Source organism: Oxyura jamaicensis, chromosome 1 (genome assembly GCF_011077185.1).
Source record: "Oxyura jamaicensis isolate SHBP4307 breed ruddy duck chromosome 1, BPBGC_Ojam_1.0, whole genome shotgun sequence".
Taxonomy (NCBI): Eukaryota; Metazoa; Chordata; class Aves; order Anseriformes; family Anatidae; genus Oxyura; species Oxyura jamaicensis.
Window position 1 is genome coordinate 78547405 of NC_048893.1, and position 14496 is coordinate 78561900.

The 14496-nt window shown below is 38.2% G+C and overlaps 1 protein-coding gene across 1 annotated transcript in view; it reads right to left on the minus strand.

Annotated features, from left to right (window-relative positions):
- Positions 1-10667, minus strand: part of LOC118160616 (C-type lectin domain family 1 member A-like) — a 19048-nt gene extending 8381 nt beyond the window's left edge. Inside the window, exons 1-6 of the mRNA XM_035315450.1 lie at positions 10415-10667; positions 7114-7212; positions 6257-6400; positions 4964-5121; positions 3931-4046; positions 2959-3116 (exon numbers count right to left, since the gene is read on the minus strand). Coding sequence (XP_035171341.1) covers positions 2959-3116; positions 3931-4046; positions 4964-5121; positions 6257-6400; positions 7114-7212; positions 10415-10505 — 766 coding nt within the window. The 5' untranslated portion in view covers positions 10506-10667. The remainder of the gene's footprint in view (positions 1-2958; positions 3117-3930; positions 4047-4963; positions 5122-6256; positions 6401-7113; positions 7213-10414) is intronic.
- Between the last annotated feature and the right edge of the window lie 3829 nt (positions 10668-14496).

The following is a 14496-nucleotide window of genomic DNA, read 5'->3' on the forward strand; positions in this document are numbered from 1 at the left end:
GAAAGAAAGAAAGAAAGAAAGAAAGAAAGAAAGAAAGAAAGAAAGAAAGAAAGAAAGAAAGAAAGAAAGAAAGAAAGAAAGAAAGAAAGAAAGAAAGAAAGAAAGAAAGAAAGAAAGAAAGAAAGAAAGATCAAAGTGCAGAGGAGAGAGGAAAAACTGAGTTGACAGGATGGTGAAGCCAGGAGCTTGACAGGATTGATATGGCCACTCAGCATGGGTCAGAGAAAGACAAGGCAACACTGAGGATCTCTCTGCTGTTGCAGGGTATGCAGAGGTCACAGTGCAGAAATGGCTTATCCATCCTCATTCTCTATCTCTAGTCATCTGCCTTCTTCCAGTGCTGAGCTGTAGTCCTGAAACATCTTCAGACAGTGACTGACTCTCTGTAACAGAGCAATTGCACAGACATGGTGATTCATGTTGTGGTGACATGGTGAGTCAGAAGTAAAATGCAAGAGAGGAATTTCTGTGGTAGCTGTTCCTGTTCCTGTGTAAATTTCAGAGTTTCCTGTTTGCAAAATAACAACAGAATGGAAATACACTATAATGACTGAGCTGTTCTTACTATCTTCTTGTGCAGACAGTAGATTTTTTCAGAACAAATACTTCTGGCTGCTTGTATATCTTGCGTTATGTTACCCATATGCAAAGAGAAGGTGTGAGGGAAAAGCTGGGAGTAAAGGATATTTTCAATCAGTTTTCCTATGCAGGCAAATACAAAAGGTGTAGCATTCACTTTGTATTCATGATGCCGTCATAATACCTCATGAATGCCTCATATTAAATATGGTGCAAAAATACTTGTGCATCAGCCCTGAAAATTTTGTCTTGGCACCTTCGTGTCAAGGGCTTTTCTGCAGATAACTGGGAGTCAAATATGTCTATGCTATTGTATTAGGCTGCAGTTTTCCAAAACAGTAACCTCTTCAGTCTTTCCAACAACTTCTCAAGCACAAAATGAAAATCCTTTGCAATAACTTTTCTCTCACACAGTTTTCAGGAGGGAAAATAGGATGTAAAAGCATTTTCCTGTATTATTTTCATATATCTGAATTCAATAAGCAGCCTGCTAAATAATTATAATTATTGTTATTACAGAGCCACCCTTTAAAATAGGTTCTGCTGCAAGAACAGAAGTAACAGTTTGTAATAAAGGCAATATAATGAGGTTTCACCATTACTCAGTCTGTCCATTTAATGATCCAAGAAGGCAAAATTTATTTTTTCTTCAGACTAAAATGACAAGGAAGACAGATTAAGACAGGAAGTTTTCATCTACATTTGAACATAACAGATGTGTAAAAGTTATTAAAAAGTTGTCTCTATTATATATAAAAATAAAATATTAAAATGTCTCTCTATAAAAAATATCTCTATTAGATTTTCTATCTCTAGTAGATTTTAGAAAAGTGAAACACACTGCAGTATACAACTGATTAAAAAATGCCATCACAACCAATACATAAGAAAACTTCTAATGTTTCTCCATCTGAGAGCAAAATTTTCTTTTAATGTAAAATACAGTCAGACAATGCACCTTTAAATCCCACAACGTTTCACCACCACCAGGATATGTCCTTTGCCATCTTCAACCTTGCTGGACTAGATTTTTCACTTCAGTATGTGAACAACTGTAGGTAGGACACTGCCTTCCCTCCTTCTTCTCTGGAGTGTTTTTGTTTGTTTCTTTGTTTGTTGATTAAGTGTTTTAGTAACTGCTTTTTGAAAAGAAAAAGCTAGCTGCTTCTGTTTTAGTAGCACAGTGCACTATGAAACTACTCTAATCCCAGCTGCCTTTACAGTAACAGATACAGTTCCTGCACAAGAAAGTGGTTTTGGACAAGAAGTAAGGTCACCTGAAAGACCAAGGGCACAGAAAGGTATGATGTAGCCTTGTGGCTGCCTGTTGTGTGGACAGCTGTAAATCTCAGTTCATGTCTGTCTGACAAACTGCAGGAAAACCCAGGATTCTCACATCTGCTCTTAGGTCTATCTCACAAATGAAGAAACATCCTAGAAACATCTCTTCTGTTACCTTGCAGTAACTCTACTGTTAGAGAAAACAAGATCAGATTTATTTATTTATTTATTTATTTGTGGCAAATTATTTATGGCAAAAGACCTTTCATTAGCAAGAAAGGATGTGTCATGTTCAGGATAGCTTCCACATCAGATTTCTCATATATCTAGTATAAAGAACAAGAGAGACTCTGGGAAGTCACTGGGCAGAAGCTCTGCATTTTCACTGCAAAAGACAGGAACAGGTACAAAACAAATTGAAGGGAACGGCTATGAAATGTTACCACAGAGATGTGAATGATGAGTTACCATTATTTATACTGTTTGTGAACACCCTGGCCCACCTTTTGAGAATGACTATGTGTGTTGTATACTCCATCCTAGTAGTGTAGTAAAGCAGTCAGACCAACAGGACCTCAGAAGCGTGTCCTCAGTGGAAGCATTTAATCTTCATAATTTGTGTTACATTAAAACTACACAGTTACTAACCAACAAATGGTATTAGGACTGTTATCAGTGGATGGTGGTAGGAGCAGTTTCTTTTTTTATGTGTTTGCCTTGATACTGTACTTTTTTTTTTTTTTTTTTCTTGGGCAACCACTTTTGCCCATTTTGTCTATCACTGAAGTTGGCTAAAACTTAGTAATAATTTGGCCATTTAGAACCTGGAAAACAGGCATGGATCACTCCTGGAACCCATCACCACATGTATTCCCTTAATGCGAAGACATTTTTACATGTGTCTGAAAGAGAATGAAAATGGGAAAATGTATTAGGTCTGACCCCATATATTTAAATTCTCATGTGATAATTTTGAAAAACAAAAACAAAACACACACACACACACAAACAAAACAAAACAAAAAAAAAACAACCCAAACAAACAAAAAAAAAAACAACACCTTGTTGAACATCTTCTAAACCTTCATAATCCTCTTTATCTGACAAACCATTCCTCTTGCTGGTGGTTGTTACGTCGCTGCAACTGGATGGCAGGCTTTTCACAGACATAGTAATCAACTGCTTCACATACATGGCTGTATATGACATGATTGTAAATATATCCGCAGAGGAGGGGAAGTTGTAAATTATTTGTCCTAGGATGCAAAAATCTTTATTATTTCATCTCATCTCATTCAAACTATGAATTCTCACACTTTTCAGAAAGAGCCATCTTTGCAAGAAGTCCTTATTTATCTTTCACAAAGAATGCATAACCCCAGCAAAGAAACAAAGAGTTTAGCAACATAATGCAATAACAGCTAAGAGGCTGGCCTTGTCCTGAATATGCTAACAAACACTCCCAGCAGACTGTAAGGATGGATTCTAAACCTTTCCTGTACCTGACAGTAGGAAACACTAACTGCTGGGTACTGAGTGTAGGGTATCAGTTAAGAGGACACTGTCCAGTAATGAAAATTGGCAAAACAGGCTGAAAAGCAAGAAGAAAAATATATTGTATTTCTAAAATAACATGTTGAACAGAAGTGAAGTGATTCTAGAAAATAAATGGTGACTTATATTAAAATAAAATAAATAATAATAAAAAAAAAACACACAAAATAAAACACTTTTCTGTTGGAATTTTTTCCATGTGTTTTCACTGAGACAAGATGTCAAATACAAGAGAAATGTGTGACATTTATGATCAGTCTGAAACTAAATTGTGAATAGAAACTGCCAGGCACCTTTTTTTCTCTCCAGTACTAGTGCCTAGATTAGCCTAGAAGCAGTCCTGGGTGAGGCCAAGAAAAATCTGAAATGGAAAAGGAAGACCCTGAATACATAAAAAATTGCATAGAAGTTGGTTATCCTGTGTCTTTTTGGTGTTAGAAAAAGTGAGAGTAGCATATGGGTGAGGACCAAATTTATGTACTGCAGGAAGTATCTGCCCACATTATTAAAACTTACCAAGACTTTTGTTCTTCTGTAACAGTTGTGTTGTCTGCCCAGAACCAGCCTTTCTTATCAGCTCTAAATGATAATCCAATCCAGAATGTTTTTTTAGGAATTTTTTTAACCAGTTCCTATGCAGAGTAAGAATAATTCAAAATAGATATTCAAGACATTGTATCAGAAGTTGCAAACCTTAATGGAAACTGCTCAAAGAATATAAATAACCACAAATTGCTAACCTATCATGACAAGTTCTGCTCATAAAGGAAAGGCCTACTATCCAAGGAGAGATGATAGGAGAACTATTTTTAATCACAAAGATACACTTACAATCCTGAAGGACAATGTCACCTTTTTTTTTTTTCTACCTGATTTAAACCATTTGAGAGAAACACTGGATCACTCTTCTTCCTTTCAGTCATGCATCATTTTATCTTCCAATACAAGTTTGTTTTCATTTACTAAAATGTTAGGCCAGACATCAGCAACTAATTCCCAAGTGTTTTCATCTTATTTGAGAACATGAGACCAACTCTGGTGGAAAGAACTTTCACGAAAGGGGGATAACTATGGTTTGTTTATTGGGAGAACAGGTTGAAAGAGGTTTTCACACTCACATCTTAGCAAATCCTTGTAAGGATCCATAACACTTTTTAAATTAATGACTAAACAGACATAAACCTAATTTCACCAGTCATACTAGTAGTAAGAGCCACAGCAAGCCATGGTAAGATGTGCTGTTGCTGACCACCAGCAGCTGGAAGGGCAGCATTTTGTGTGGCAGTGACCAGATCTATGTTTTAGCCCTTACCCAGAGCAACACAACCACTGCAGAAAATTTCCTGCTCACAGTACCATTTAAGAAAATGACATGTGAAGTGCCAGGAAACTGCTAACTTCATAGTCCCTCTGCTGTTGTTTAATGGAAGAACTGGGACTGTCCTAACTTACATGGTCTATGCCCTCTACCAAACTCATCAGTCTAACACTGCTGTTCTTGCAATAGTGCAGCTTCCTTCATGCAAAAGAGTTAGAAAACAGGCCATACCAGCTTTGCCATATCTTTTACCAGCAGAAGAGTAGAGTTTTGTGAGGAACAAAACCAAAGACTCTGTTGCCATGTCTTCTGTTCAGTAGAGTGGTAGTAACACATATCACCATCACCTGGCCACTTCCAGTTTGTAGGGCAGAGCACACAGTTCAGATCTGGAAAAGAAAACCATCACTCCATTGCTGCTCCTAGGCTGCCCTTGACATAGTATCATTCTTGACCTGTGGCAATAAAATTCCTATAGAGTGGGGATGTTTGTGACTGTCTTCATTCAGTAAAAGTCTCAGTGTGGTCACAGAAGGTTTGGGTAATGAAAGTGATGAAAACTTAATCACTGCCCATCCTTGAGGGAGCTTCAGGTGTTGCAGATGAGATTTATTTCATTATTCTGCAATTGTGAGTTCGCTTCATGTGAGTGAACCCATCTGGATTCACATTTTAGTCAATGGAAAAAACAGGTGTGAAAAACATTTTTTTTTTTTTGCCATTTCAGTTGTCTTTCTTGGGAGGAAATGGACTGTATCCTTGCACTGACAGTTTCTCTCCATTGACTACGCAGGAGTCCTAGACTGTTAGTTTGTATGTTGAACAGTATCTGTACAAATGAAATCCTCCTTCTCAACAGTCACAACAGGATTTCTTACTCATCTGAATGTAGTTTCTGAAGGCAACTGCTTCTCTCACTGGCTCGTTGTCAAATGCCACTTAAGTAACTGAGCTGTGGCAAACTGATTTCACAAACAGTTCTGCACTGGACTCAGTCAGGAGACAGAGTAAATAAACTCTCGGGGTGCTTTAGCTGATGCTTCAGCACACACCAGCTCAGACTTTAGGAGATTCCTGTCTTAGCTGGGGAGACTACTAGCACACTGTCCTGCCTGTGGACTTCTGTTTGCATAGAGTGGAGTAAGTTGTTTAACTCTCAGACATCACTGTAAAATCTCTAACAGGGGTTGTCTATTAGATGCAGATAAGCAGATGCAGAGGTCACCAAACTAACACTAACTGAACTGGCATGTCCACAAGGCATCCCAGAGAACCTCTTTCTTATGCAGACCAAATCCTGATACCTAGGTACCACTGCCAAACTCAATGCTAGCGTGCATTTGGCCAGGTTGGGCTGCAGGCCTTGCATGGAGGCAGACATGATCATTGCCTACTTGCTAGGTCGTCACATCTGAGAAGACACAGACTCATATGAGGAAGCAGACCTGAGTAGACACAGAAGACACATCTCATTTTCTTCCCTGTCATATTGAAAGGCAAAACCTCATGGAAACATTAATTTACCATTATTTTGAAGATCTTTACTTCCTCCCAAGCACAGCTGACTTCCAATTGCTTGCAGCATTTTTGAGAAATTTGCATGCAGATCATTCTTTGTTATGTTGAGGTCTCTAATCTGTGTCCTGTAATCCTTGGAACCTTGGGAAACTGAAACTCACAGTAAGAACTCTGTGTGCTGTTCACCAGGAAATGGCTTAGCAGGTTAGTAGGGAAAAATAAACCATATGAGAGATATTCCTCCCTGAACAGTTACTTGTAAGGGCTGCTGAGCTGGAGAACATTTGCATAGTGTATTTCTACAGCTATGGCTGTTTGACTAGTGGAATTCTATTTCTCATTTGGCCTTGAATGAATAAAAAAATCAGTGTCACTTTTAGCATATATTTCCATGGTATTGTTTTCCAGGCTGTGCTACCTTTCTAAAATCATGAACACACATTGGAATTGTTATAGATGTGAAATAATGGAAACAGCCTTTTTACTGTGACATAGAGCTTTTCCCTTCCCTTCAGATCCAGAATTACTCAAACCTGTCAACAGGAAATTAACCCATCATTAGTCAGCACATCAGGATTGTGAACACAGTTTTAAGGAGACCAGACAATGGCAGCCACAGAAAGCAGTTAATCTCCTATTCCAGTTCTTTCAAGTTCATCTCCTTATTACTCACTTCTAGCCTCATCACATCTAGAAGAGAACAAAGATGCTGTGGCAAGTGAATATATCTGGGAAAGCTGACTTCTTGTTGTCTTGGTTTGCCTGTTCTCAGCTGAACCAGAAATAGCACCTGAAGGAGATGTCAGTCTGACATCATTCAGTAGCTTGAGCCCCCCAGCAAACAAAAAAGCATCGGTACTTACATAAAATTGCCAGAGTCATCAGCCCCATCAACAATGCCAGGCATATTGTGATCAAAATCAGGACTAATGGCCACCAAGAGTGGGATGAAGTGGGAAGTCCTAGGAATAATTAGCCATGAATTGGTATTGTGATATTAAGGGAATGGTGAACACACATTAACTTCATTAAATTCTAGAGATCTTTATGATGTGTTAGTCGATAAATCATTGCTTTCTACATTATGGTAGTATATTTCTGCTGCAGAGTGTCTTTGCACACAGTAGAAGATGGCCAGGCAAGGTAAGAGAGTGAGAGACCACAACAACTCACTGGAGAAAGTGGACAGCCTCAGTCATTTACAAGGTGATAAACTGTGAAATCAAGGTATTGCGAATTTTAGAAAACAGATTACTGAAAGCTGAAAACAAATATGTATTATATTGTTGTGGCAATTTGTGATGTGCAATATATTTCTGTGGTAATCTGGTAAATTTGCGTGCTATAGTAAAGTCCCACGGCAAATTTTGGTATTTAAGTTTTCTAGCTAGTATTTCACAAAAATGGGAAAGCACTAAACCCAAGGCAGATATTAAGTTTGCCACAATATAAGCTTTGTGGACACTTGCAAACAGCTTGACTTAGTACAATAAAGTCAGTAAAAAAAAGAAACATGGAGAAGAAATTGTTAGTCCAGAAAAGTGAAAGGTGGATTTAAAATTGGACAGTGAAGTACTCAAGGAACAGGAACTGAAAGGATGAAGGAACAGGAGTGGGAACTATACAGAGAAATGTGCAATCTGTGGTCAATATCCATGGTGAAGCAAGCCCAGGCAACACCTCACGCTGTAGAACATCAAGTTGAGGATCTATGATAATCAAAAGAAATTAAAACACCAGATGTTGTCTTGAACTGTGGCATAGTATTCAAAGTGTTGATCAGCTTGTGCTGCATCAAAGGAAGTAAAAGCTTCCTTCAACATGCTGGCCATGATCCTGCTCATGTAGCTCAGTAGGCAGCTTAAAATGAAAGCATGTTTACAACAATAAATCACTGCTGGCTCATATTTAACCCCTCCTTTCACCATAAACATTCCAGCAGGGCTCTCCACAGCCAGACTGCTACCCAGTTTGTATCACTGATTGGGATTAGTCCAACCCCACTGCACAACTTCATGCTTCCCCTTGTGGAATTTGATGGAGTGTCTTCTTATTCAGTCCTCAAGTTTCTCAAGGTTCCTTTTACTGAAGCTCTGTCATTTGGTCAGCCACTACCCCTGATTTAGTATCATTATAAATTTGCTGAGGACATGCTCAGTGTCATTTTTCAGGTTCTAGATTGAACACTATTGCCTCAATATCACCCCCTGACGTATTCTGCTTATTTCTAGCCACCAAACAGATATTCGGACATCACTTATTCCCCTTTGAGCCTAGTAGTCTAGACAGATTTCAACCCACCTTTCAGCCCACTACCCAGCCTCTACTTCCTCAGCTTTAAAATGACAATATCAGTAAGAGACACTGACAAAAGTCTTGCTAAATACATATTACATCTTCTCTCTCCCTGCTCCCACATTTCATCATAGAATATGACTCCAGTCTAGAGAAGGGCTATAAATACTTAATATTGTATAAAAGTAGAAATACCCAGGCCATTGACAAAAAAAACACTTCCCTTCTGCATTATTTTGCAAAGACTGATCTCACAGGCAGTGAGCAATAAAAGACAATTGGAGATAAAGCCTGCACAGTACAATCATATGCCTTTCACATCCTAAAAAGACATAAGGATAAACTGACTGCTGGCACATATACTTTTTACAGTCAACATGCTTCTGTACATGTTCTGAAACTGAGTATTAGGTATCTGGAGAGCCTCAGTAGTAGAAATATAACTCAATAAGGCAGGCTGATAAGTAGACTAGTATGAATTGGAGTTAAAGGGAAAAAATAAATTGCTCCCACCCCTACAAAGTTATGGTTCCAGGCTGAAGACTGAATGCATTATAGCCCACATTCCTTGAAACATTTAGATGAGAAGAAAGATTTTATGGTCTGATCATGAGGTTTCATATATAAATACAAAGTTTTTTTCTGGAGAGCAGTATGAATTAAGACCAAGGAGTAGTTTTAGCTTTGACTGTTTTATTTGAAGTATTGCCTTTAGAATTTCTTTAGGTAAAGGTTCCATGTAAAATACTGTGCAACCTCACACTACTACTGCTACATCTGGCACAGCCAAATGATCCTTGGGCTAGGTCCTTCTTCCTCTACAGTAGGCCTCTTGTGGTCCCAGAATGGATATATTTTTGATTTTTTTTTCCTTTTTTTCCCCCCCATTTTGATATTTGTAAAATAGTGAACAGACTTTGTTGTGCCTTCTCAAGATGGGGCTTTCTCATGAAATATATGTTTTCCACTCTGGGACACGGTAGGAGTACATCTGGGGACATATGAGGATGTTGCTGTCATCAGATGTTAAAAAAAAAGAAGACTAGAGCTTAATGCAAAGACATTTAAGAGAGTTTTATATATATATATATATACATATATGTTTGTTTGGTTTGGTTTGGTTTATTTTTTAGCCCCTGAATTATATTTTGGAAATGTTCAAAACTATAACTTAAGGAACACTGCTATTTTACAGAAAGTTCCCTACAAAATTCTCTTTGAATCACAAGTGTCTTGTCCTTTTGTCTGTAAAACTCTGCTCCCAGAGCCTGACTCCACAAACAGCTCTCATTTTGTATGTCCTTTGTACTCATCAGCTGCATCATTCAAATCAAGAGCACATCTTCACAGACACTTGTAAGCAATTTGACACAAATTAAGCAGAACTCCCAGAATTAAAAATACATTCAATGCTTTAATAAATATAACCATTTCAGAGAACACTGCATTAATTCAGGCTAGAACTGAAGGAGAGCAATCAAGTCAATTAAAGTTATTTGATTTCCAAACCTGAATGTAAGCATATGAAGAAATTAAATGGATCTGACAAACTTTAAAAAAAATACTTAAGTTAACACTTTTGACGTTTAAACAATTAGAACTATTTGTGGAACTTAGTATAATTCTCAGTAATACACATTTCCATGAAATAATAAGAAAATTTTTTGAGGTACACTTTGCAAACTCTGAAAAGTTCAGGCAGAAATGAAAGCAACAAAAAACTAGGACACATGTATAACTAGTTTAACTCTTCTAAGGGTAAAAATAAAAGCTAACAAAGGCCCATTGGGCATGCAATTAAGTTAAAGGTATTCCATGTCCCATCTACATTAGCAAGAATAAATCATAAAAGCTTAATAGATACTACACCTTTTTCCTTAGGAACTTCAGGCTCTGGGACAGTATCCATCTCGTAGCAGTTTTCAAATTTCAGATTGGCATATATTATTTCATCTGTCATAGCTGGTAAAGCTGGAAAAGCATCAGAACAAAAAAGAAGAAAAAAGAACTATCATTTGCAGTTAGTAAGCTAGGAAGAATATCTACCCTTTTGCAGGGTCTCCTTATACTAGCAGACACAAATGAAACAGCACAGAAATCAAAATACATCTGAGCTTCCTCAGTTTGGATACTGCCAAGCAAAAGTTCCTCTCTCACTGACTGCTATTTTCTTTCTTCCTCTTTACCTCACTTCTACCCTCTCTGACTGTCATATATTTCTTTCTGCTACTACTGAAGAAAACACAGATACCTCTTTATAATTCTTCTGTTTTTATTAGAACTTTGTTTTTATTAGAACTTTATTTTAGGAAGATAACATTTAATTCCATATTACTTCAGGTTCAGCCTTGAAGCAAAGAATTGAATAACTTGTTTTAAACCTTTTGGCTGTCCTTTAATTTGGGCATCTGTATTCAGCAGCAGAGTTGTGATCATGCTTTATTTTCTGTATCCTACCAGAATGTGCCAACAGTAAACCAGAATGTGAACTTGTATCTTAAAGCTGGCAAGCTGCACTGTTGTCAAAAAGAACTAAGCACTTCTGTTTGATGTTGGAGCCTCATCTTCATTGTTTCAGACTAGAGAGTACTGAACTAGAAGGACCTACTGACAAGGGCCACATCTTACTTTTGCTCAGTAATCTGACATTTTTTTTTTCTTCCATTTTTGGAATACATTTCTTCACTTCTCATTTCTTCTCCAGATCAATGACATGAGGGAAAGCATACACTAACACTCAGAATTTGAGTCTGCACAGAGAAGTGATTCTTCAGGAAAATATGTTTCATAAATCTCCCTCACATGGATGGACACAGCTGTAGAAACTACCTTTCTCTGAGGTGAAATAACAATCATACAGGGGAAAAAAAGTAACAGGGGGACCTAGTTAGCCAAGGAGGGAGTTCACATTACATTTTATGAGAAATTAGCCAGCTGCTCCGTTGTTTTGTGCCTCCTCTGGGTCCACTGGTCACTACACTTCTCTGGAGAACAGTGATTCTTTGCTATTCTGATAGGGCAGTGTTTTGCTGTACTATTTCCAGGGTGGTTGTGGAGTCTCTTTCTCTGGAGATATTCAAGGCCCGTCTGGACACCTACCTGGGCAACCTGCTTTAGGGAACCTGCTTTGGCAGGGAGGTTGGACCCAATGATCTCCTGAGGTCCCTTCCAACCCCTACAATTCTGTGATTCTGTGATTCTGTGATTTCTATTATCCAAAGACTGTCCCAGGGCAAAGTTTGTAACAGCTGTCATAACTAAGACCATAAGACAATGCCTTCTAGAGCAACAGTAAAACATAGAGCTGATACTGAAATGTCAGTGACTCTAACTAGAGCAGAAAGGCAGATAGGCACACACTTTCATGAAAACAGGAACAGGAGAATAGATTACTCACGGTATTTTAACCCCCGTTCATTACGTTGTTTAACACTGTTGCAGTTGTGAAACCTTGCATGCACATGTTGAAAACAGGATGACAGGAGTTGCTGGTACAGTTTGTACGATTTAACAAAAATGAAGAACCCAAATATGTTACCACTTGATTGAATAACAGTAATGGGCATGATGCTTATGTACACTAGTCTATCCCATGTTAGGAGTGCAAGGGTTAAAAAGATGAGCAGGAATAAGAAATAACGCTCCTTTGTACTTCTGGACCCGCATAACTGAGATTTTAGTATTTCATTTTTCCTTTTACATACTATGAAAATCAACCTAAAAATTATTCTTCTTAAATGCAATTCTATCAATGCTAAAATTAAAATGACCAGTCTAAAACAAACAAACAAAAAACTGTAGATCTACTGAATACTCTGTCAGCTGTGTAGTTGGAACATCCAAAACCTATATTTTAAGATAAAATATTGAAAAAGCAGCTAAGGTTCCTGGAAACCAAACTCTGTTTGTGTTGCAAATGTACTTAGTTTAGATTAGCTAATTAAATGCTACTGATTTGATATAGAGAACACATCTGGAACAATTATTGTAGCAAATATTGTCTCAAACTTTAATGAGATACTTCAGTGAGAACACCAACAACTTTGTTATTCATAAGGAAAAATACAGAATATCAACCTGTTTTTTTTTTTTTGTGTGTGTGTGTGTGTGTGTGTGTGTGTGTGTGTGTGTGTGTGTCAGTGTGTGTTCCCTCCCTCCCCCTCCCCTCAGGTGTGCTTCTTTTGGGAAGCTTGTCATTGTAAATGACAATGCACTTGTCATTGTCCTTGGTAAAACATGCACTTTTTTAAAGACCTAAAATGATCCATTAGCTTTGTGCTAATCCATTTAGCACAAATGATCCACTAGCTCCAAAGGCTCAGGGGAATCCTATCAATATATATAAATATCTGAAGGGAGGTTGCAAGGAGGACGGAGCCAGGCTCTTCTCAGTGGTTTCCAGTGACTGGTCAGGAGACAATAGACTCAAACTGAAATGCAAGAGGCTCCACTGGACGTCAGGAAACCCTTCTTTACTGTGCAGCACTGGTGTAGGATGCCCACAGATATTGTGTAGTCTCCTTCCTTGGAGATAAACAAAAGCTGTCAGGGTAGTCCTGTGCAAGTTGTTCTAAGTGTACCTTCTTGAGTAAGGAGGTTGGACCAGAAGACCTCCATAGGTCCCTTCTAACCTCAGCCATGCTGTGATTCTGTGTAATTCTGTTTCAGTCCTTTCTTCACAGGCTTGTTCAGTGTTTTCTGAATGCTGTTGAACATGAAGAATTTCCTGTTTTTCTCAGAGCAAGTTAACACACTTCCTAGTGTGTAGGTATTTATAACATGATGTATGTTGTTGGAAAACTCTTTTCTGCATTTCAGCTCAAAGAACAAAATAACTGCAGAATTGGTATTTGATCCACTTTTCACAGCTGGATAAATTTCTGGTTGTCCTAGCCCTGAGGCATTTAAGTTGAGAAACTGATTCAGTATGCTATACTTCTCAGGAAAACAATGAGTTTCTGCAGCACTTAACAGCCTTTCTGTGGGAAAGGAGTTCTGCTGTAATTCCCTTTTCACTTATTAAATATATATACAAACATATATAGAGACAAAGATCCCAGACAACATTACTTAGAACACCTTTTTTTAATTAACAATTTTTATTCCCAGGGCCAAGCTATTACTATTAATGGCAGATTGCTATTCACAAAACACAATCATTTGTTTCCTTGTGTGTGAATAAGTTCACACACTTATTCATAGCTACCTGATTGGAGCAACAGTAGGGAGTCCAGGTACAACAGTACATCCAGAAGGAGAAGGTCATGTTGACACACCAGTGGACAGGTGTTCAGAAAGTCCCTCCTGAACCCTGAGTTTCATCAGATGTATACATGATCCTGAAGGCTTTGTTGGAATCAGCTCCCACTGTTCGGAAGGGGTCTGAGTATTACACGTTACAGGTTCTGGTAGGTGCTGGTGGCCTTGCACAGATTTGGCAGGTGTTCTAGGCTGACCAGGTCTTGCAGCTTCAGCAGAAATCCTGGGCTCCAGAGTTTATCAGTTCTTGGGAGGTTTTTGCATAGTACCTCTCAGCACCTCTTTTTCTTGTCTTGCTGTTTTCTGGTAGCTTTTTCTTCATTGACAACAACTAGTACCTATACAATCCATTCATACAAACTCCCACAAAAGTCCTCCACTCTTTCATTAAATATATAAATATATATATAGAGAGAGAATTAAAAAATGTCATATCCAAGAATAACGTAATAGGTTACTGTGGTGGTTTTCCTCGGGTTGGCAGCTGAGCTCCACCTCAGCCACTCTCTCACTTGCCCCTCTCAAAGGGTAAGGGGGAGAAAATATGACACAAAGGGCTCAAAGTTTGAGATAAGGACAGGAAGTTTGCTCAACAATTATCGTGACAGGCAAAACAGATTCAGAGTAGGGAGATAGTATGATTTATTGTCTATTACTAATAAACTAGAGAAGTGAGAAACAGAGGAAAGAAG